General features: G+C 40.2%; 1 protein-coding gene across 2 annotated transcripts; it reads right to left on the reverse strand.

Annotated features, from left to right (window-relative positions):
* Positions 1 to 569: 569 nt before the first annotated feature.
* LOC117529078 (MOB kinase activator 1B) lies at positions 570 to 21,058 on the reverse strand. 2 transcript variants are annotated; one of them, XM_034191780.1, is made up of 6 exons: positions 20,793 to 21,058; positions 16,960 to 17,120; positions 9,197 to 9,290; positions 4,113 to 4,246; positions 3,491 to 3,654; positions 570 to 3,403 (listed from the first exon to the last, which is right to left on the reverse strand). In XM_034191780.1, the coding sequence occupies exons 1-6, from the start codon at positions 20,804 to 20,806 to the stop codon at positions 3,326 to 3,328; spliced, it is 645 nt and encodes a 214-aa protein (XP_034047671.1). In that variant the 5' UTR covers positions 20,807 to 21,058; the 3' UTR covers positions 570 to 3,325. The 2 variants fall into 2 exon arrangements, with proteins under 2 accessions (XP_034047671.1, XP_034047670.1); XM_034191779.1 differs by lacking the exon at positions 20,793 to 21,058 and having other exon boundaries at positions 16,960 to 17,152.
* Positions 21,059 to 23,851: the final 2,793 nt, after the last annotated feature.

Raw genomic sequence — 23,851 nt, forward strand, 5'->3', positions numbered from 1 at the left:
GTGAAATCTCTTACTACTCGTATATAATTTACTTGGGTGGGACAGACTTTATACAGGGATGTGAGGCGAAGTAATTATTACCAGATATCCTCAGTATTTTGCTGCAACTGAATGTGCCATATGGATTGTGCACATCCACGCCAGTATTTTGGCACAGTTTACCTTCTGTAAAATAATCCACAGGAGTTTTCCGCTGTTTATCTCAAGCATGCAGACATTTTTAAAATAATGTGTCTAGGGATCACCTGCTTTTTCACACACGTAACACACTTTGTGTAGTGCAGTTGATCACAACTACATGCAGACAAAAAAATAAAATCCTAAATCAGTGGGACGGGATGTCAATTTACAAATTACTCTAGACACTGTAGGTAAGAGAAACCTACACAAATAGTTTAAGCCAGATCTGTTACTAAAGACTCCAGCACCATGTAAAGATTTTGTTCAACAGGAAAAGTTGGTCTTTTTCACCAACTCTATATTTAGTGTCATTTTCCTTAATCTGACATCGAAGACATTTGAATAGTTGTGACGCAAATTTAATCCTACACTTTTACTAGTTATAAGCATTCAAAGAGTCAAGACCACCTTTATTTGCCTTGTAAACAGCTTAATTCAGTTCAGTAGCATTAAATCCCCTATCAAGACATTATTCATTATTTACAAACGTTTCATCAGTTATACAGTCGAGGAGAAGACCTGTAGGCAACATGCTGTTACGGGCATGTAAGGATGGAAGTGTTCAGCATGACTGATTCTTACATTTTCAGGTATCTGGTGAGTCACAACATTCAAATCGTTAGCTAAGGAAGTGGAAAATATTGATGATTAAAATAAACCTAAACAGCAACAGAAAACAGCCACAAAAAAGACAATGAATTCTTGAAACCAAAAGCTACGACTTCATGCCTAGCAAAAAAGAAAAAAAAAAAAATTTAAGATGGGTCTAAACCTCGGTATTTACATGTGCGCATTTTTGTGTCAACGCATTTCTGGGAAAATTCAGATATTAAGCTATAGAAAATATTCATGTCACTTTATATTAAAACAAAATTTCAAAGGTGAAAACATTTGCTTTACACCAGAAATGCTAGCACTTTAAATGAAAAGGAATAAAGGACAAACACAAAGTATAAATGAGCCGAATACCTTTGAGCATTTTTAGTTCTTGCATAGTAAACTACAGTTGGCGCTTCCGAAAGGTTCATGCATACGCTGTTTGCAGCACTGCAACAAACAACCTCATAGGAAAAAAAAAAAAAACATACAAAATCTCACTTGTGCCTTAGAGCCTATTTCAGAGGAGGTTAAGCAATTCAACATTCGCTTTTTTGAGAACTGTGTGAGGGAGGATCTATGCGCAATCACATGACACCAGCTTCTCATGAAGCAGCCCAAGCAGAATCAACACATTCAGCCACGAGGTCAGCAGAACTGTTCAAAGTGCTTCACGGACAGCAAAACAAGGGATGTAATGAAAGCCAAAGATAATTTTTAGTTTATTTTTAAGTTGCTGGGTTTTTTTTCCTCTAAAATGTAGAGGTTGTGGCTTTGAATAAAAGTTTCCACAACTAATTATGGCCCCATATATACAGTACAGACTTTTAGATCCCTAGAAATTTTTCAAAGACCCTTAAAATTACAGTATTAAAAGGAAGAAATGGGCATGGGGATACACAGGAAAATGTTGCTAGAAAACACTACAATTTATATTTTTAGGTCCCGCTACAACACACTATGGTATCAGAGATAAAAGTTTTCCAGGAATTACTGGATTTCCAGATGTGATGTTGATGGACTGATATATGGTTAGAACCAACCACTAACCATTAGTTACCGAGGCGTTTTCTTTTTCCCCCCACAATCTTTTCACTGGGGGAAATATGAACTCAATCGGCTTGGTCTTACAAAACAAGCGCCTCTAGGCAGTCGACCTGTAATGTTCAATGAACAGCTGCATGGAGGATGACTAAAGGTAAGCAGCTAACGATATAAATGTTTTTTTTGTTTTTTTTTTAAAAAGCTTATTTACATTTAAATGGAGTAAATGTGCACACGTTTAGCCCTGCGTGGAAACGGTCCGTGCAACCACACACTCCCTGTTTTCCCTGTTCAGTGGTGGGAAAAAAGTGGTTTACTCAGTTATCACCCGTCCATTAACAATAATTAGCCAGTTAGCTGATGTTTGCTGGTGTAAGGTTTGTGTTCTAAATAAATAGCGCAGATTAAATTCATTTTTGCTCCAAGTGATAAAATAAATATTAGTGTCTGTGCTGAAAAAACTGAACTTATCCTTGAACGACAGTTAGCGTAACCAGATATGCCCATGCTAGCCGCTAATATGACAGCATATGCTACTGCTTTCTTTTAACAGAGCCCATCAGTTGTCAAACATGCCATGTCAATGAAAATGAGCCATACAAATAGCAGTACGCTGCACATCTGGAAATGTGGCAATTCTCAGAAAAACTCCTCTTTGAGTAGTCTAGTTTCACACATTCATATATCACATCCTGGACAGTGGCAAAGAAGATTTTCTACCCAAATAAAGACACGGTTGGTGAACAGGACAGTTTTACAGAGAAAATGCTATTTGAACCAAATAACAATACAAGAAGAACAGAGGTGCCATGACAAATTTAAAGCCATGGACACACAGGCGGATGTGTAATGAGTCGTTTTAATGTCAGTGACTATATGGCCTTTATTTTACAGCCCTCGCTTTTGGCGCAGTGGTGACTATCAGCCATGCCAGGCACTTGGGATTCCTTTGATATATTGACATATGTGGACATTTAATTTATTCAAATGTAGCAAATGGCTACCCAGCTGTCTGTCGATAGATGGAAAGTACATCGGGCTACTACTGTTGAATTGGCTAAAACAAATGTGATACAGCAATCTTGCCTACTCACGGGTCTCAACTGTGGGGGACTTGGAACTGGAAATCTAACAAAATAGACAAAAGTCCAGATGAGGGGAAAGTGGAGAAGAGGGGTGGAAAAAAGCAATAAAAAGTTGTGTAAAACATAAAACAAAAAGATCGATACCATTTTAAATTTGGGAGATTTTTCCCCCCAATTGAGCTAAAAGTGTTTTTCGGTTACTGTTTCTTTTACTGTAGCTTGTTCAATTTAGTGTGTAATCCCTGATATCGTTAGCCCTGGTGCCATAACTTATCAAGACCCTTCCTTCTTCCTGGCCTCATTAAAACATCTTTCCCATATGGAAATATAGTATATACTGCATACATACAGCCAGGATGTGGTGGGTATCTGTGCAAAACTGGGAGACCAATAAAAACAAGGATTACACTGCTGTTTATCTATCTGTCCTTGGTTGTCAGTTTTTCAATCAGCTCCTGTAGAGGGACCAGTTCTTTCCTCTCAATCAGGTTGAACTCCTAAAAAAAACAAAATCAGATGAGCTGCTAAACACTGTCACGGGCAATCAAACACATCGATCCCGACATTAACAAACAAGATATTACCTGAACAAAAAAGATGAAGTGTTTGAATGACGTGTTGAGGTGAGCTTCCTCTTGTAGTTGCATGACCGAGTCAAAGTGCTGGTGGTAGATGTGGGCGTAGACTCTGAACAGGCGCTTCAGGATGGTCTTCGCCACAGACATAAAGTTTCGCTTAAAGGGGACGCCTTGTGCCCAAAAAAAAAAAAAAAGTCAGGCAAAGAAGAAAAGCTGTTAATATGCACCCACAAACACAGTGAATGTGTAGTACTTTAATATTTTTTCAACTCTGAAGAACCACGGCAGCTCTATAAAGTGTGCGCACACACTCTTTCCACTGAGTTCCATGTACTGTACTGAGGAATTCTTCCGACATTTCCTTGGGCTGATTGTTATGCAGCTCCGCCCCAAGCAGCACAAGCCCCAGCTAGCTGGGAGGGTGAAGACCATGTTGGTACACTCCCATGAATGTGAGGTGCTTTAAGAGTTAAATCCATTAAAATTTTAGCAATGATGCAGGTGTTAATTATCACTTCTTTAATATTTCAAGTCATTTTAGTATTCGATGGTGTACGGAAACGTGACACTGTTCAAATTTCTACAAACACATTTTAAACAATCAAAGTGCACAGACGTGACAGATCACCGATCTTGGAAGGGAAAAGCGTCTCGTCGTCCAGCTGGTCCTGCACCCAGGTCATGAGGTAATCAATGTACTTGGGAGCAGAGCATTTGATTGGCTTCTTGATGTTTGTTCCATCAGCCCAGTGGTACTCATACCTACAAATACAAGAGAAAATGTGGAAATCAATTTCATTCATCCAGAACTGATTCAGGACTTGTGTTAAAAAAAAAAAAAGAAAAAGGAAAGAATTTTAATTTCAGTCTCATGCTGGGGTTCACCACATGGTGTATACTTCATTTTAGAAAATGAGCAGAGTCAGTGACATAACCCACCCACTCATTTCAACTAGCCTACAACAGCTGCAGTTAAAGCTTATGTACATAGCCTGTGCACAAATGACAAGGCACCAATTTCTGAAACCTTTCCAAACATTTCAAAACAGCTGTCCTGAAACAACTGCAGCAAATATTTTCAGACAGTTCAGAAGTTATAAAATGCAAAGCTGTGGTTAGACTCTGTCACTTCATACAACTTCCTGCATTTGAGATATTCTATCTCTCTAGGCTGCCATAACTGACACAATTTGGATTCTCAGAAATGTAAGGAGGTCATACTGCTATGTGATGTGTTAAACCATTTGAGGCAGTGGCCTAGGTCAGAACTGCCTATAGTCTGGGCTGTGGTGACACTGCATCACACTGGATTTGTGAATTACACAAGGCTTCAGTAAAGGGAACTCTGAGATTTAGCAATCTAGCGGCTATTTTTGTTTTGTTTTTTTTATTTTGGGTTGGGGGGAGGGGAGTTGGTTCAACTTTTCACTCAGACAAAAAAGGTGCTAGTCGATCCAATACTGAATTAGGATACTAGCATGGCCACAGGGTGAACACTGGCTTACCTATAGGGAAAACTAAAAACTTCAGTAAATAGACACTGGCTAATGAATAGTTAAAAATATCATGAATTCTAAATATCAGAGAGTTGATATCTGACCTGTGCAATGCTGCATTGCTTTTTATGATACAAGAAGCAACTTGACAGTTGAAATATTTATATTTAGTCATATATATATATATATATATATATATATATATATATATATATATATATACACACACACACACACACACACACACACACACACACACACACACGTTCAAAATAATAGAGTTTAAAAACACTGAGTAAAGGCCAAAATCCTTAAAATAGCTTTATTTCCTTACACGAAAATATATTGGGAACACTTCACATTCTATTCCAAATCAAAACATTAAGAAAAATGTATCAGATTTGTTTTTACTTCAGATATTGAAGAAAAAGGAATATTAGGCCATTCAAAAAAATAGTCTTCATTTTTCTATCTCTGACCCTTATTACACCCTTACAGGTGGCCCTTATTTCAGGATGAAGGCAACAAATGTTGTCCATACTGATTGTTGTGCACTTCTCTCTGAAAATCTGAGTGAAATGGGCCGTTCCAGTGATTGTTCAGAAGAACAGTGTACTCATGGCAACCAAAACCAGAAAGATGTGGAAGAAAACAGAAAACCGCCATTGAAATGGAACAAAGAAAAAGATTCAGCTAATGATCAGCTCCAGAGTGATCAAAGAAGGTCTAAAGTTACCTGTGAGTACTGTAACAATTAGAAGACACTCATGTGAAGCCAAGCTATGGATAAGAAGACCCTGCAGAGTCCCATAGCTGGGAGGGATAAAGGCCCTGTTTTTTTTTTTGTTTTGTTTTTTTAAATCAGATTTCCTTTTAGGTGACCATCTGAACACTCCAAATTTATACAAAGGACAACAGAGATGCCAAACCACAGAGGTGACCTGAATCACATTCCTGTCAGCATGTTGTCCAGTGTGGATGCCTTTTGACAAGAAGCAATGCTCTGAAAAAAGTCACAGTGCCACACAGCCAAGATCTACATTTACACTGGACAAAACAAAACGTGACATCAAAAGATCAGCTGAAAGTTGAAGGCAAGCTGTCCTCTCACAGATATATCACACATTATTGGCCTTAAAGGCAGCAAAAGCAACTATGTACTGCAGCCGCCCTTAAATATTTTTAGCAGAAGTTCCCCACAGTCAGCATGGCTGAAGCGCTCTGTGTAAGGAAGTGTGCACCGTGCACTTTGCCAATGAGGAACCTCAACGGGTATGTCCTATTATTTTAAATATCACAACCATAAATATGGATGTTTTTGCAGAATGTTTTTGTGTGTGTGTGTGTGTGTGTGTGTGTGTGTGAAATGTTCTAAAACACGAGTGAAAAATAATCCATGATACAAGAACATGATTACAGTTATTAAAGTCTGTAATTATAACAACCAAACTAAAAAGAACATAAATGCATGTGTTTATATACACAGTGCATAAATCAGAATAGTCTGGCATGAAATGGTCTTTTAAAAAGGTCAACACTTGGTAACAGTGCAATGTAGTAATTCAGGAAAGTTTTTGCAGATGTCCTGCCTTGTAACAGATGTTGTTTAAGTTTGTTTTTGAGGTTTTGAAAGTTTGTGTGACACTTTGTGGGGAACAGATTTCACAGTCTACTCATCATCTAATAAAACAGAACATGACCCAACAAAACTCTGTGACCAACCACGAGAGCACAGCTAGGACTTGGTGGAGAGCAGACACGGAGGCAAGTGTGCTGCTGCCTACATTTACCTACTGACTTTAAAAAGCCATACGGGACTCAGAGGTTGTACAGAAACCAAACCTCTTGTTTCCTGGAGCAGTTTTGCATGCGTGTCTGTGTTCTACTGTAACACACAGGCTCTACACAACTATTCAGTTTCTTTTTTTGTTGTTGTTTTCGGCTGCCCCCAGTTGTTCAGGGTTGCCGCAGCAAATCTGGCACAGAGCCGCACTGGAATTTGGCACAAGTCTGACATGGCACCAGATGCCCTTCCTGACGTAACTCCAATTCTACACAGAGAAGCATGCTCAAAGATCCTGCTCTTTCCAAGCAGTCCCCGACCCAAGTACTAATCAGGACCTACTTTGCTTCACTTCTGATCTCATCAGCATATGATGATGCTTTGACAAGCAACTTTTTCTTATGTAATCTCTCAGACATCTGCCACCTGCTGGACAAAAGAAATGTAGCAAACAAGCAGCGTGTTTGTGCACACAGAGATTGTGCACAGATTGTGTAGCCTTCCAATGTGAAACTTATCATTTAATATGGATGCACATTCCAGAACCATGCAGCAGGTGCCAGCATCCAGCACATGTTCTTTTTGATGTTGGCTTTGGAACAATGTTCCGAGGCAGGTTTCGAAATGTTCATGAACAGTGCGACAGTACGTTTGTGCAAATGTATTAAATGAGCCACAAAAAATGCAGGAGTGCAAAAAAAACAAAAAAGGAGCAGAGCTAACAAGCTAATTAATGTCACTATAAAAAGGTACAAAATGCAAGTAAACCGCTTCTTTCACACGAGGTGAACTTACCACACAATGAAACGTTTGAAAACCTGTGTAGCATTTATATATTTAAAGCAAAACACTCCTTTAACTATCGGAAGCTGTTTTTGTTACAAGCGCAAACTGTACCTTCACCTCACCTGTTCAGTGGCTTATGGACGCAATTTATTCAACCTTTATTTAACCAGGTTAGTACCATTGAGATCAAGGCCTCTTTTGCAAGGGAGACCTGGACAATCATAAAGTTTCCAATCCACCTAACCTGCATGTCTTTAAAAGTGGGAGGAAACCCACACATAAACAGAGAGAACAGGCAAACTCCACATAGAAAGGCCACAGGTGGGAATTAAACCCATGACCTTCTTGCTGTGAGGCAACAGTGCTAACCACTATACCACCATGTGGCCTGGTGGTGGTTCTGAAGTCACCTTCAGGAAGCAAGGCATCTTGAGACAGATTTACACCACACCGTAACTTTTGGGGGAGAGACGGGACTAATAAGCCCACACTGTGGCTGGGAGAGCAGTCGCTCCATCACCTCCCCTCTCCCACCGGCTGAAGGCACGGACTGGTGGGCCAGCCTTGCGGGTTGTTTCTCCCTCTGGATGGGCTCCTTTTGTGGATCTTCTAAGCTATGGAACTGCGAGGACCACATTTTGTGATCAGAGGACAGACTGTTTTGTTTGATTCCCTTTTCAGAACTCAGCTGTTTGAGACTTTCCTCTTCCTTGTTTAATGATGGATTATCAATTGGACTCTTCGAGCACAGCACTGACCTTGTGGATTACTTTCTTCATGGAACATTTCCCAAAAAGACAGAGTGGTCCAACACAAACTTACCGTGAGTTCAATTTTAAATCATCTCAGTGCATTTATCCGTTTACTGTGCATATTTTTACTCTACTGTGGACATGAACATCTGTTCCTGTGTGTTTTTATGGCGCAGTTCTTTGTGTCATGAGACATTTTTTGCTAAATGATAAAGACATCTATTCATATATATTTGCTTTAAATGAGCATGATTGCTAATTGTATTTTTTCTGGAGCGCGCCATGACAATCGCTCCTTTAAAGAACGCTTTAAGTGTGACCAACTCGGTTTTAAACACATGCTGGAAGTAATCAATCCCTGTTAGGAAGTTCACACCTCTCTGGTTTTTTTTTTTGTTTTTTTTTACAAAAAGGCAATTTAATGGTGTGTTTCTCATTTCAAGTGTAAAGAAAATTTGTGGTCGTCGTGAATTGTGATTTTTTTTTTCCCCCCATATATAAGTTGCACCAGACTATAAGTTGCAGGACCTCTCAAACTAGTAAAAAATGGAAAATTCCAAACCTCAAAGTACAAAGGGAAAGCACCATAAGGTCGGGTGGCCACCAATGCCACTACTGCTTGTATTCTGGTGTGGACACAAATCCATTACAGCCCACAGAAACCCAGTGACAACATTCTTGGGATTATAAATGGTGTTTTGGAGTATGAGAACATGTGCTAAATTTGGCATAAAATTGAGTTAAGTGTTGATCAAGTCTTCTAAATATTTTTTCTGTGTTCTGTAAGTTGCACCCCTCATAAATCTGTCCTGAGCCTTGCTAAACTACAGTGTGTTTAAAAAAAAAAAAAAACTTCTCTATGAAGTCCCTCGCAGCTTAACAGTGAGTCACTTACTTCGGACCAGCAGACATGACTGGGCAGCTTTCCTCTGTGCAAAAGTCTGTGATGGTGCCATAGAGCATGTTGATCTGATTGAAGAAATCCACCGCTGGGGGAAAAAATGATTAAAAACAAATAAAATGCATAAACAAAACATCCAAATCAACAAAAAGCCAAATCCTGCTCCTTTTTACTTGACAGCTATTGCCAAGACCAAATATTATACTTGTGCATATTCCAGTTATCTTTTAAAAACTGTTATCACTCTTCAATTCAGTCCCTAAATCAATTAAATTTATTCAAATTGCACCAAATCACAACATAAGTAGCCCCAAGGCTCTTTCCACAGTTGCAGCATTTTTTATGTATACATCAGTATCGGAAACGTTTTACTCCCTCATATCCGTTGTGTTCCTGTGCCCATTAATCTTTGGCTTTCCATCAGCTGAAAACATCCAGTTTAAAAGCTGGTCATGCAAACGTTGATGTTTCAGATGCTAATCTCAACATCCTAAACAGATGAGTCAGGATAAATCCAGCGGAAGCAGACATTATTTCACTTCAATGTTTGAATACATTTATCTCAAAGATTTAAAAGCTTGACAGTAACAGCACATCAAAGGCATTGCTCAACTAGCTGGAGGGTTTTTTTTTTTTTTTTTTTTTTTTTACCTGTAATAGAGGGATGTTCAGCAACCTGACAAATTCATGGTTGTCACCTTTATGGGATCATTTTGTTTGAACTAGTACAGGTCCATGTTCACCATTTCAAATACAACAGAACTGGTCTACAAATGAGATAGATACAGGGGTCACTGCTTGGCACTTTAACAATTATGGACACAATGAGTTGCAATGTTTGCTCATTTGCAAATCTACACATTCTAGTGCACTATATTAATAAACCTTCCAAGAAATTGACAAATTCACTTTTTAAACCCGTGGCATATTAACACCTTGCTCTCAATTATAAGTGTCAATATGTCCAAAAACTGGTGAAGAGGAAGATTTCAAGGCACATGCAGTGCTCCTCTACAACTTTAAATGACTACCACGGTCCATGACTCCACAAACATTATCTGCAGATTTCTTTTGAGACAGAGCTCACAAACAGAAGCAAGCAGTTACATGTCTTCTGCCGTCTCATCTCCTTTGAGTTGGTGGAGGTAATCAAGGTGACTGAAAGCAGATATATTTCAACATTATGTAGTTATTTAGTCATTATCCAAAACACGCCACTTGTCATCACTAAAGTCTAGTCATAGGTACCACGGTGGCGCAGGAAAACAGAAATGCTTAGAATAAACTGGCAGAACTGTTCAGTCACAATAAAATGAAGTCTTTATTGTGTGAAGCATCCATGTTTGGTAAGTCAATAAAACTTGGCGAAAGAAGTCATTCTGCTTTCAACTTCCCCTTCTTGTGAAATTTTAGCCTGTTCTTTAACACTGCCAATTTTCTACAAAAAAAAAACAAAAAACTGCAAGTATTGCAGCCACAATGTAGCAAACCGGGGATGCTGTCTTGTTAACGGGACTAGAAAACAGAAAGCATAAAAAAAATTCTCATCTATCATAGGGGAAAAAACATTGTTATGGATGCCAGAATGAATGATCACCCAATTGAGTTGGGTCTGTTCTTTTGAACCCTGCTCTTGTGAAGCACCTTGAGACAACATGTGTTGTGATTTGGCCTTATGCAAATTAATTGAACTGAAAAACTGATTTCTCACCATGTTGACAGTCTTGCACAATCCATATCATGACCCACTATCATACCAGTGTACCACCCACCCCTAGCTGAGACCCTGTGGCCTGCACCCTTTGGACTCACAAATCAGGTGTAATCTGGTTGTGGGTTGTCTTTGCTAGCCAGGCTAGCTACTGGGAACACATTATTTGTCTGTTTCACTGTCCGTCTATCAACACGCTTTTGTGTTTGCTAGTGCTCCTCCAAAGTTGTGGTTCCACATGATGCATAGCTGACTAAATGTACACATAATATACATGACGTTTTCATGGAATGCCAATCTTCTGTAAAAATTCACCCAGTGATAACACTGAAACATTAACCATGATCCACTGTTTCATTTTAGCGTACATGAAACAGTTTTTCACGGTTTTGTCAATCTCAAAACCCCGACTGTCATCCTTGACATTTATCTTCACACTGATTCACATAATGTTGTGGTAAATGACTGTTGCAGTTATGCAAATAGGCTGGAAGCTCACCGGGTCAGCCAATAAAATTGCGTGTCGTATCCAGCACTGGAAAAACACTACACTGGCTGCGGTATCAAATCATACTAACTGCAGGTGAACATGAGTCTCGATGCAAAATCAGATATCTGTGGATCTGCCAAGAACTCTCATGTCTATTGGCTACCTTCTAGGTTTGAACAGACACTGGTAACTTGAATTCCATTCTGGTACCCAGCGGTACCTTTTTAATTTTACTCACTTTGAAAAAATAAATTCAAAATTTTCTTACAAAATAAGCCCAAACTTCTCATCTGAAATGTTTAAGTGATTCTACAGCTAGCCAGGCCCCTGTAGTCGGTGCAGACCAAGGTAGCTTAGCCGCCGTTAGTTACCCCCTGGCAGATCCCGGGCAGTCAGGAAAGCAGGCTGACTGGGTGACTGTGAGGAGGAAGCGTAGCCCTAAACAGAAGCCCCGTGTACACCGTCAACCCGTTCACATCTCTAACCGTTTTTCCCCACTCGACGATACACTCGCCGAGGATCAAACTCTGGTTATTGGCGACTCTGTTTTGAGAAATGTGAAGTTAGCGACACCAGCAACCATAGTCAATTGTCTTCCGGGGGCCAGAGCAGGCGACATCGAAGGACATTTGAAATTGCTGGCTAAGGCTAAGCGTAAATTTGGTAAGATTGTAATTCACGTCGGCAGTAATGACACTCGGTTACGCCAATCGGAGGTCACTAAAATTAACATTAAATCGGTGTGTAACTTTGCAAAAACAATGTCGGACTCTGTTGTTTTCTCTGGGCCCCTCCCCAATCGGACCGGGAGTGACATGTTTAGCCGCATGTTCTCCTTGAATTGCTGGCTGTCTGAGTGGTGTCCAAAAAATGAGGTGGGCTTCATTGATAATTGGCAAAGCTTCTGGGGAAAACCTGGTCTTGTTAGGAGAGACGGCATCCATCCCACTTTAGATGGAGCAGTTCTCATTTCTAGAAATCTGGCCAATTTTCTTGGATCCTCCAAACTGTGACTGTCCAGCGTTGGGACCAGGAGGCAGAGCTGTGGTCTTATACACCTCTCTGCAGCTTCTCTCCCCCTGCCATCCCCTCATTACCCCATCCCCGTAGAGACGGTGCCTGCTCCCAGACCACCAATAACCAGCAAAAATCTATTTAAGCATAAAAATTAAAAAAGAAAAAATAATATAGCACCTTCAATTGCACCACAGACTAAAACAGTTAAATGTGGTCTATTAAACATTAGGTCTCTCTCTTCTAAGTCCCTGTTGGTAAATGATATAATAATTGATCAACGTATTGATTTATTTTGCCTAACAGAAACCTGGTTACAGCAGGATGAATATGTTAGTTTAAATGAGTCAACACCCCCGAGTCACACTAACTGTCAGAATGCTCGTAGCACGGGCCGTGGCGGAGGATTAGCAGCAATCTTCCATTCCAGCTTATTAATTAATCAAAAACCTAGACAGAGCTTTAATTCATTTGAAAGCTTGTCTCTTAGTCTTGTCCATCCAAATTGGAAGTCCCAAAAACCAGTTTTATTTGTTATTATCTATCGTCCACCTGGTCGTTACTGTGAGTTTCTCTGTGAATTTTCAGACCTTTTGTCTGACTTAGTGCTTAGCTCAAATAAGATAATTATAGTGGGCGATTTTAATATCCACACAGATGCTGAGAATGACAGCCTCAACACTGCATTTAATCTATTATTAGACTCTATCGGCTTTGCTCAAAAAGTAAATGAGTCCACCCACCACTTTAATCATATCTTAGATCTTGTTCTGACTTATGGTATGGAAATAGAAGATTTAACAGTATTCCCTGAAAACTCCCTTCTGTCTAATCATTTTTTAATAACATTTACATTTACCCTGATGGACTACCCTGCAGTGGGGAATAAGTTTCATTACACTAGAAGTCTTTCAGAAAGCGCTGTAACTAGGTTTAAGGATATGATTCCTTCGTTATGTTCTCTAATGTCATATACCAACACAGAGCAGAGTAGCTACCTAAACTCTGTAAGGGAGTTAGAGTATCTCGTCAATAGTTTTACATCCTCTTTGAAGACAACTTTGGATGCTGTAGCTCCTCTGAAAAAGAGAGCTTTAAATCAGAAGTGTCTGACTCCATGGTATAACTCACAAACTCGTAGCTTAAAGCAGATAACCCGTAAGTTGGAGAGGAAATGGCGTCTCACTAACTTAGAAGATCTTCACTTAGCCTGGAAAAAGAGTTTGTTGCTCTATAAAAAAGCCTTCCGTAAAGCTAGGACATCTTTCTACTCATCACTAATTGAAGAAAATAAGAATAACCTCAGGTTTCTTTTCAGCACTGTAGCTAGGCTGACAAAGAGTCAGAGCTCTATTGAGCTGAGTATTCCATTAACTTTAACTAGTAATGACTTCATGACTTTCTTTGCTAACAAAATTTTGACTATTAGAGAAAAAATTACTCATAACCATCCCAAAGATGTATCGTTATCTTTGGCTGCTTTCAGTGATGCCGGTATTTGGTTAGACTCTTTCTCTCCGGTTGTTCTGTCTGAGTTATTTTCATTGGTTGCTTCATCCAAACCATCGGCATGTTTATTGGACCCCATTCCTGCCAGGCTGCTCAAGGAAGTCCTACCATTATTTAATGCTTCAATCTTAAATATGATCAATCTATCTTTGTTAGTTGGTTATGTACCACAGGCCTTTAAGGTGGCAGTAATTAAACCATTACTTAAAAAGCCATCACTTGACCCAGCTATCTTAGCTAATTATAGGCCAATTTCCAACCTTCCTTTTCTCTCAAAGATTCTTGAGAGGGTAGTTGTAAAACAGTTAACTGATCACCTGCAGAGGAATGGTCTATTTGAAGAGTTTCAGTCAGGTTTTAGAATTCATCATAGTACAGAAACAGCATTAGTGAAGGTTACAAATGATCTTCTTATGGCTTCGGACAGTGGACTTATCTCTGTGCTTGTTCTGTTGGACCTCAGTGCTGCTTTTGATACTGTTGACCATAAAATTTTATTACAGAGATTAGAGCATGTCATAGGTATTAAAGGCACTGCGCTGCGGTGGTTTGAATCATATTTGTCTAATAGATTACAGTTTGTTCATGTAAATGGGGAATCTTCTTCACAGACTAAAGTTAATTATGGAGTTCCACAAGGTTCTGTGCTAGGACCAATTTTATTCACTTTATACATGCTTCCCTTAGGCAGTATTATTAGACGGTATTGCTTAAATTTTCATTGTTACGCAGATGATACCCAGCTTTATCTATCCATGAAGCCAGAGGATACACACCAATTAGCTAAACTGCAGGATTGTCTTACAGACATAAAGACATGGATGACCTCTAATTTCCTGCTTTTAAACTCAGATAAAACTGAAGTTATTGTACTTGGCCCCACAAATCTTAGAAGCATGGTGTCTAACCAGATCGTTACTCTGGATGGCATTTCCCTGATCTCTAGTAATACTGTGAGAAATCTTTGAGTCATTTTTGATCAGGATATGTCATTCAAAGTGCATATTAAACAATTATGTAGGACTGCCTTTTTGCATTTACGCAATATCTCTAAAATCAGAAAGGTCTTGTCTCAGAGTGATGCTGAAAAACTAATTCATGCATTTATTTCCTCTAGGCTGGACTATTGTAATTCATTATTATCAGGTTGTCCTAAAAGTTCCCTAAAAAGCCTTCAGTTGGTTCAGAATGCTGCAGCTAGAGTACTGACGGTGACTAGCAGGAGAGAGCATATCTCACCCGTGTTGGCCTCTCTTCATTGGCTTCCTGTTAATTCTAGAATAGAATTTAAAATTCTTCTTCTTACTTATAAGGTTTTGAATAATCAGGTCCCATCTTATCTTAGGGACCTCGTAGTACCATATTACCCCATTAGAGCGCTTCGCTCTCAGACTGCGGGCTTACTTGTAGTTCCTAGGGTTTGTAAGAGTAGAATGGGAGGCAGAGCCTTCAGCTTTCAGGCTCCTCTCCTGTGGAACCAGCTCCCAATTCAGATCAGGGAGACAGATACCCTCTCTACTTTTAAGATTAGGCTTAAAACTTTCCTTTTCGCTAAGGCTTATAGTTAGGGCTGGATCGGGTGACCCTGGACCATCCCTTGGTTATGCTGCTTTAGACGTAGATTGTGGGGGGGGTTCCCATGATGCACTGTTTCTTTCTCTTTTTGCTCCGTATGCATCACTCTGCATTTAATCATTAGTGATCGATCTCTGCCCCCCTTCACGGCATGTCTTTTTCCTGTTTTTTTCCCTCAGCCCCAACCAGTCTCAGCAGAAGACTGTCCCTCCCTGAGCCTGGTTCTGCTGGAGGTTTCTTCCTGTTAAAAGGGAGTTTTTCCTTCCCACTGTTGCCAAGTGCTTGCTCATAGGGGGTCGTTTTGACCGTTGGGGTTTTTCATAATTATTGTATGGCCTTGCCTTACAATATGGAGCGCCTTGGGGCAACTGTTTGTTGTGATTTGGCGCTATATAAGAAAAAAGTTGATTGGTTGATTGATTGATTGCCCTAGATTTTTTTTTCAGGCCGGTTGTCCCACAAACTCAGTCAGATCAAGTTAAGAATCACATAGTTTGATAAACGCTGTCATTGGTAAATGCTCTCATAAATCCCGTAGCACCATTTCCTTATTTTAGAGAAGTTGCAGTCTTTATATACTCATTAGCTTCATGAAAATTCAGTAAGGTATATCTTATATATTATATTCCAATTCTAATGTGGAACTATGCCAGTATATAAAGGTATATCTAAATATCTAAAAAGGAAGAGTAAAATAGGACAGTAGTAAAGAGTAGAGTAGAGACACTTAGGTGCCTGGTCTTGAGAACCAGGGATGGTAGGTTAAAAAGCTTTTTTATCCCATGGGAACTCTCCCTACCCACCCAAGCAGCTCAAGAAAAAGGTGTGTGTATATATATATATATATATATATATATATATATATATATATATATATATAATAAGTAATAAGACATAAGAAGGATAAGACATCACAGGAGAAGATCGTTATCAAACACAAAGGAACCAACTTTTTGTAAGCTACGATGAACGTTGCTAATGCCGGCTAGATAAGCTAACATTAGCTGTTAGGTATAACTAATTGTATCCCACTCCTCCAATATTTACTTAAATATAATAATATTAAAAAGAGGGGGAACAAGAAAAAGTAAAGCGTGTAGAAATGTATATGGAGACATAAGTACATATACGAGTAAGAGAAAAACGGCGGCCGTTTAAATCACCAAACCTGCAGCTGCTAGCATTACATGTCTGGCTGCTTCTTCTTCTGCTGCTATATTTTTAACACAGTATTCAGTAGCTTCGCCCTCGTGTGGGAACACATGTAATTACAGCTGATCATCCCAGTAACCACTTAAAGCGCTAAACATTAAACTAGCATATATATATATATATATATATATATATATATATATATATATAATGTAAAACAAGGAGACTAACATTAGCATGACCTAAATAGCACAATGAATGTATCAAGGGAGGTGGTGGTGGGGAGGGAGTGAACTCTGTCCTTACTGTTGACTGCGACCCACTCATTCAAGTCTTCTCCTTCAGGCAACATGACCGCCATGCGCAGGTTTCCACTTCCCAATGTGGCCTCTGCATGTTTCAACAGCTCGTACTGATGAGAGCCCTCGGGGATATTCTTCTTGGGCTTGAACGTCTTGGTTGAACGGCTTTGAATGTGAGTCATATATGAAAGAGGAAGACAAACAGAGTGAGAAATAAAGAGGGAGTCGACCATGATGACAAATCATGAGGTCATGTAAAGATGGCTTTTAAAACATTGGATTTGTTGGGCTTGGTAGACGGGACAAAAGCTGGGGGTTCTGTGCAATGTGCCAAAATGTTGTCTATGTATGATACTTAATGAGGGCATTTCATGAGGCAATGCATTCCTTCGTAATGCCCTATTAAGCAAAAACTTTACAGTTTTTCCAACGTGTCAGATCACACAATAGTCCTTTTAGTTTAACTAGAACATTAAATTCTACTTGAGCCACACAATAATCAATTAAAGTGAGAGTCTACAGTACAGGTCAAGTGATATAAAAAGTCCAACTTAATGACATAATAAACATGTCTACAGTATGGCACAAACAAAAAAACCACAGTTGTGGTCTGTGGTACCTATGCTCACGACAACTTTGGAGGGGAGGGGTCCATAAACTTACATCTAATTAAGGGTGTGGTCTATCTGAGTGACAGCTACTGTCGCTGCTAGTGACTGGGTGCAAGCGGCCACAATATTTTATACACTAATATTTCCAAGTCAATGATTATGTCCTGGATGTCATTTCCATCAATCTTTCAGAAATACAAACAGTATGCTACTGTATGGTAAATCTGTCTGGAGGAGGCAGTTCTCAAAAACTGAGTGACCATAAAAAAAGGAAATGAGTGAGGAAAGCCACCAAGACACCCATGACAACTCTATGAATAAGTAATAGACTTCTGTGGCTGCGATTGAAGAAAGTGTGCATAGTGCAACATTTTTCTGTTGTGCCACCACTCACAGCCACATAGTGAAGTGGCACAGAAAAGGATTTTAACTTTTTTCAATTACATCTTTTCACAAAAGTCAAACCTTTTTTTAACCGATCGGAAAAAGCTATTCATGCTTTCATCAGCTCAAGACTTGACTACTGTAATGCACTTTATACTGGTGTTTCTCACTTTATGATTAATCACCTGCAGCTGGTGCAAAACACTGTAGCCTGCCTTTAAACTAACACCCCCAGATGTGAGCACATTACCCCTATCCTCTACTCGCTGCACTGGCTTCCCATCCACTGTCAAATTGACTTTAAAATCTTAATATATGTTTTTAAAGCTCTTAATGGTTTCGCACCACCATCGTTAAGTGATTTATCGGCACTACGTGATCAAGGCAAGGTTCTGAGGTCATCCAATCTCCATCTGTTGGAGGTCCCCAGATCAAACTTGAAACATTGGGATGACTGGGCTTTTTCAGTTGCTGGGCACAGACTTTGAAACAAGCACCCCCCTGATCTACACACCATCACTGATCTGGGCCTTTTTAAAACTAAAGACTTTTATTAGTGCTGTGACATTTTCTTTTAATCTTCTTTTAACATTGTTTCTTTGTTCTACTGAACTGAAAATGTGTGATTAGTGAGGTAACAAGCAAAAGTTGCTTCTGAAAAGTTTCTCCAATAATCACAGCCACTGAAGTTCTCAGTCATCATGGGTGTCTTGGTGGCTTCCTACAATAGTGTCCTTATCAAATGGTCACTCAGCTTTTAAACAACATCAAATGTGCCATTGTCTTTCTAAATATTGACTGATTAAACTCATCTCACATGGGGGATGGGAAATAAGATTTTACTGATAGGTGTCATTCTGATTATTGGTCCAAATCTTTATTACTTATCAATTTTCTCTGTGGAAAAACACAGATCCACACAGGTTTTCAGCATCGTTTTCTGCAACTGTTTTCATTGTTTCTAGGTGAAGGTTTGTCTGATATCATAATGCATGGGTTTTTGCAACACTGAATTATCAGAAAAACATGGCGGCATTGACAAAAGTAATAAGTAAGGCCTACGGCATACAATTCCCCTAGACTGAAAAATTTGAAGCCAGGTGTCAACAGGAACCAGTTCTATATTCCCTTCCCTATCTCACAATGAGTGATCCCAAATCTAAAGCCAACTCAAAGCACAAGTAATGATCTAGCAGTTATATCAAAGTGGGTCATGCACACTTTACTATAACAGGTACAGTATGCATACCAAGACCAAGACATGAATTCTAGAGGTATGGTATGAGAAGTACAGAGTTTACAACAAACATTTGTATACGTGAGGGAAGTGCCATGGCTAGTTCCAAAAATAAACCATTACATATGGGTACTACACAAAGACAAAAGCATACAGTTCAGTCAATTAACAAAACCAGTCTTGAAGTATTTTATTTGTGAATTTTAAATGGTAAATGAACTGCATTTATATAACGCTTTTCTATCTGGATCAGACACTCAAAGTGCTGTACAGTGATGCCTCACATTCATACAAACACACACACACCAATGTCAGGGTGCTGCCATGCAAGGCGCTCACAACACACCAGGAGAAAGTTGAGGATTAAGGACCCTGCCCAAGCAAGGGCCTTAGTGATTTTCCGGTCAGGCTGGGGTTTGAACAGAGGATCCTCTGGTCTCAAGCCCAGCGCTTTAAACCACCATCACCTCCCCAAAATTTTTTAATCACTTATCAAATTATTTATTCATTCCCTCTGGTTTGCATCACTGTAAGCAAGATATCACTGTGGACTCCGGGAAATTGTAATTGAAGTGGCGATGTGTACATAGCCTTATTGATAATATGCAATTCTATCGGCATGTAGCTGTGTTAATTATCCTACAGGGTTAGAGTTTATCTCATATCCATTCCTCTGTGACATGTATAATAACTTCAAGCTAAGTGGTAGGGTAGGTGATTTTTGAGCCAAAGGACCTGGGCTCAAATCCCAGTCATGTCAAAGCATTTTTATTTTTCTATTTTACATATATAAAGTGCATCAGTAATAATCACCATACAACCATACATAATAACATGTACTTTGGAACCAGATAAAGTGTTGAAGACTGTCAGTTCAAAACGTAATTTCGGTCATTGGGACAGAAAACAAAAATAGAGGTAAAGCAGCATCACAGTCACGTGACTTAGACTGACCAATCAGAGGCACTACATACGAATCAGCCACTGACAATTTTAATTGCCATTTCTGACAATAAGTAGTTAAAAAAAATAGAACATTGATTAACAAAAGTAGTAACTACAGTCTACAACACACCGGTATGAAAACGTCAAAATCTAATCACGCAATCTACTGTATTTCCTAGTGTAATTATAAACCTCATCACTTATTTGAAGGGCTTCTGATTTAGAAGGAATCACATACAGCTGGTAACATGCACCTGACTGAGATGAAACAAAAGATGTAGCTAAAAATGAAATAAAATAAAAGCTAAACGCGTTTAAAGTGACTTCAATGATGATTTCATTGACATGCTCTTTGATTAGCCACAGCTAACAGTCTTCACACCAGCAAATAGCCAATTCAATTCGCTGCAGTGTAATACACTGGCCGCTGTTCTAAAGTTAGCGTTAATAGATTGTCGACATTTGTTTTATATTACAATAACAAAAAGATAAACAGACACCTACGAAAGGTCATTAAAGCAGACATTCCGATGTGTCCAGGAAGTAGTCTTAGCCCCCAGTATGCTATTGGTGGCGTTAGCTAGACGTGCGGCATTTAAGTACTCAAACACACTTAAAACGAAAGCAAAATAAGAACACTTTTAAATTGGTGTAACTCACAACAAAAAGCTCATGGTTCCTCTTCAGACGGCAGAATAGAAATGACGAGCGAAGTGAAAGAAGACCAAAGGGAGTGTTTGTCAAAAAAGTGTTAAATCTACGACGTTCTCGGGACTTCTTTGTCTTTTCGGTGATCCTTTGTGAGAAAAACGAAATAACTAAGATCACCGAAACAGGAAAAACGCTGTATTCAGTATTCAGCTCAGAGTCCCAAAATCCCAGATGCCTTTTTTTTTCCTCTTCATCTAACGATAAAGGCAAGACGCCTTTCTGTCCTTTGCTGCCACCTACTGGCAAAATGGTGAAACGCATCTGTGGTCTGCAGAGGATCAAAACGTGAAAGCTTGTGTGATATCCTCTTTGATTTCACACAAGCTTTGAACTACTTTAATCGGCAATCAGAACTTACCACTCTATGGAAACATACTTATTAACGTGGTGAATGACCCTCTGCTATGGATTCAAAAACCACTTCAGTGTTGTTGTTGTTGCTGCTGTTGGATCTTAGTGCACTCACTCATTCATCTTCAACCACTTATCCGGGATAGGGTCGCAGGGGCAACAGCTCGAGCAGGCGACCCCAGACTTCCCTTTCCTAGTCCTGGGTCTTCCCTGGGGTCTCCTCCCAGATGGACGTGCCTGGAACACCTCCCTAGGGAGGCGCCCATGAGGCATCCTTACCAGATGCCCGAACCACCTCAGCTGGCTTCTTTCAACATGAAGGAGCAGCGACCCTACTCTGAGCTCCCCACGGATGACCGAACTTCTCACCCTATCTCTAAGGGAGACACCAGCCACCCTCATAAGGAAGCCCATTTCAGCCGCTTGTACACGTGATCTAGTTCTTTCGGTCATGACCCAACCCTCATAACCATAGGTGAGAGTAGGAACAAAGATTTACCAGTAGATCGAGAGCTTTGCCTTTTGGCTCAGCTCCCTTTTACTCATAGTACGGTAGAGTGAATGCAGCATCGCCCCTGCTGCGCCGATTCTCCGGCCATTTTCACACTCCATTGTCCCCTCACTTGTGAACAAGACCCCGAGGGGGTCTTCACTTGGGGCAACACCATATTCCCTAACAAGAGTAGGCAATCTGTCGGTTTCCTGCTGAAAGCCATGGCCTCCGATTTAGAGGGGCTGATCCTCATCCCAGCCGCTTCACACTCGGCTGCAAACCGATCCAGCGAGTGTTGGAGTGGAGTGTTGGAGGTCACCAGATGATGACAACAGGACAACATCATCTGCAAAAAGCAGTGATGAGACCCTGAGCCCACCAAACTGGAAACCCTCCTCCCCCCAACTACGCCTTGATATCCTGTCCATGAATATCACAAACAGGATTGGTGACAAGGCACAGCCCTGGCGGAGGCCAACCCCCACCAGAAACAAGTCTGACTTACTGCCGAGGGCCTGAACACAGCTCTCGCTTTGTGAGTACAGAGATTAGATGGCCCTGAGAAGGGACCCCCCGCCCACTCCACACTCCCGCAGCACCTCCCACAGTATCTCCCGGGGTACACAATTACACGCCTTCTCCAAGTCCACAAAAGACATGTAGACTGGGTGGGCAAACTCCCAGGCACCTCCAGGATCCTTGTGAGAGTGAAGAACTGGTTGGTTGTTCCATGACCAGGATGGAACCCGCATTGTTCCTCTTCAATCTGAGGTTCGACTATCGGATGAACCCTCCTTTCCAGGGAGGCTGAGTAGTGTGATGCCCCTGTAGTACACTCTCTGGTCCCCCCTTTTTAAATATGGGACCAACACCCCAGTTTGCCACTTCTTAGGCACTGTCCCAGACCACAACACAATGTTGAAGAAACTTCTCATCCAAAACAATCCCTCCACACCCAGAGCCTTCAGCATTTCTGGATGGATCACATCAACCCCTGGGGCCTTGCCACTGCAGAGTTGTTTGACTACATCAGTGACTTCCATCAGGGAAATTGATAATCCTCCATCAGCTTCTAGCTCTGCCCCTACTATAGAGGGTGCTCTGGTCTGATGCAGGAGTTCCTCAAAGTGTTACCTTCCAGCGCTGGTTTGCATCCTCACTTGAGGTCAACAGAGTCCCATCTTTACTGTAGACAGCTTGGATGGTTCCCCGATCCAACTGATTACATTGTGTTTTGTTTAACAGCACTACTTTCAAATTTTCCTCAAGTGAAATATGGGGTGCCTCAGGGTTCTCTTTTAGGTCATTTGTTGTTTGAGCTTTACAGTAGTGTTCAGAATAATAGTAGTGCTATGTGACTAAAAAGATTAATCCAGGTTTTGAGTATATTTCTTATTGTTACATGGGAAACAAGGTACCAGTAGATTAAGTAGAGTCTCACAAATCAAACAAAACCAAGCATTCATGATATGCACATGCTTAAGGTTATGAAATTGGGCTATTCGTAAAAAAAAGTAGAAAAGAGGGTGTTTACAATAATAGTAGCATCTGCTGTTGACGCTACAAACTCAGAACTATTATGTTCAAACTGTTTTTTTAGCAATCCTGTGAATCACTAAACTAGTATTTAGTTGTATAACCACAGTTTTTCATGATTTCTTCACATCTGCGAGGCATTAATTTTGTTGGTTTGGAACCAAGATTTTGCTCGTTTACTAGTGTGCTTGGGGTCACTGTCTTGTTGAAACACCCAATTCAAGGGCATGTCCTCTTCAGCATAAGGCAACATGACCTCTTCAAGTATTTTGACATATCCAAACTGATCCATGATACCTGGTATGCGATATATAGGCCCAACACCATAGTAGGAGAAACATGCCCATATCACGATGCTTGCACCACCATGCTTCACTGTCTTCACTGTGAACTGTGGCTTGAATTCAGAGTTTGGGGGTCGTCTCACAAACTGTCTGCGGCCCTTGGACCCAAAAAGAACAATTTTACTCTCATCAGTCCACAAAATATTCCTCCATTTCTCTTTAGGCCAGTTGATGTGTTCTTTGGCAAATTGTAACCTCTTCTGCACGTCTTTTATTTAACAGAGGGACTTTGCGGGGGATTCTTGCAAATAAATTAGCTTCACACAGGTGTCTTCTAACTGTCA

This window comes from Thalassophryne amazonica, chromosome 17, assembly GCF_902500255.1.
Source record: "Thalassophryne amazonica chromosome 17, fThaAma1.1, whole genome shotgun sequence".
Taxonomy (NCBI): domain Eukaryota; kingdom Metazoa; phylum Chordata; class Actinopteri; order Batrachoidiformes; family Batrachoididae; genus Thalassophryne; species Thalassophryne amazonica.

Coding starts and splice junctions, on each gene's coding strand:
- LOC117529078 (XM_034191779.1), bottom strand. CDS start 17,137: ATGACTCACATTCAAAGCCGTTCAACCAAGACGTTCAAGCCCAAGAAG. Junction 9,291..16,959: donor TGAGTGGGTCGCAGTCAACA/GTAAGGACAGAG, acceptor TTTTTCCCCCAG/CGGTGGATTTCTTCAATCAG. Junction 3,404..3,490: donor ACTTCATCTTTTTTGTTCAG/GTAATATCTTGT, acceptor TGTTTTTTTTAG/GAGTTCAACCTGATTGAGAG.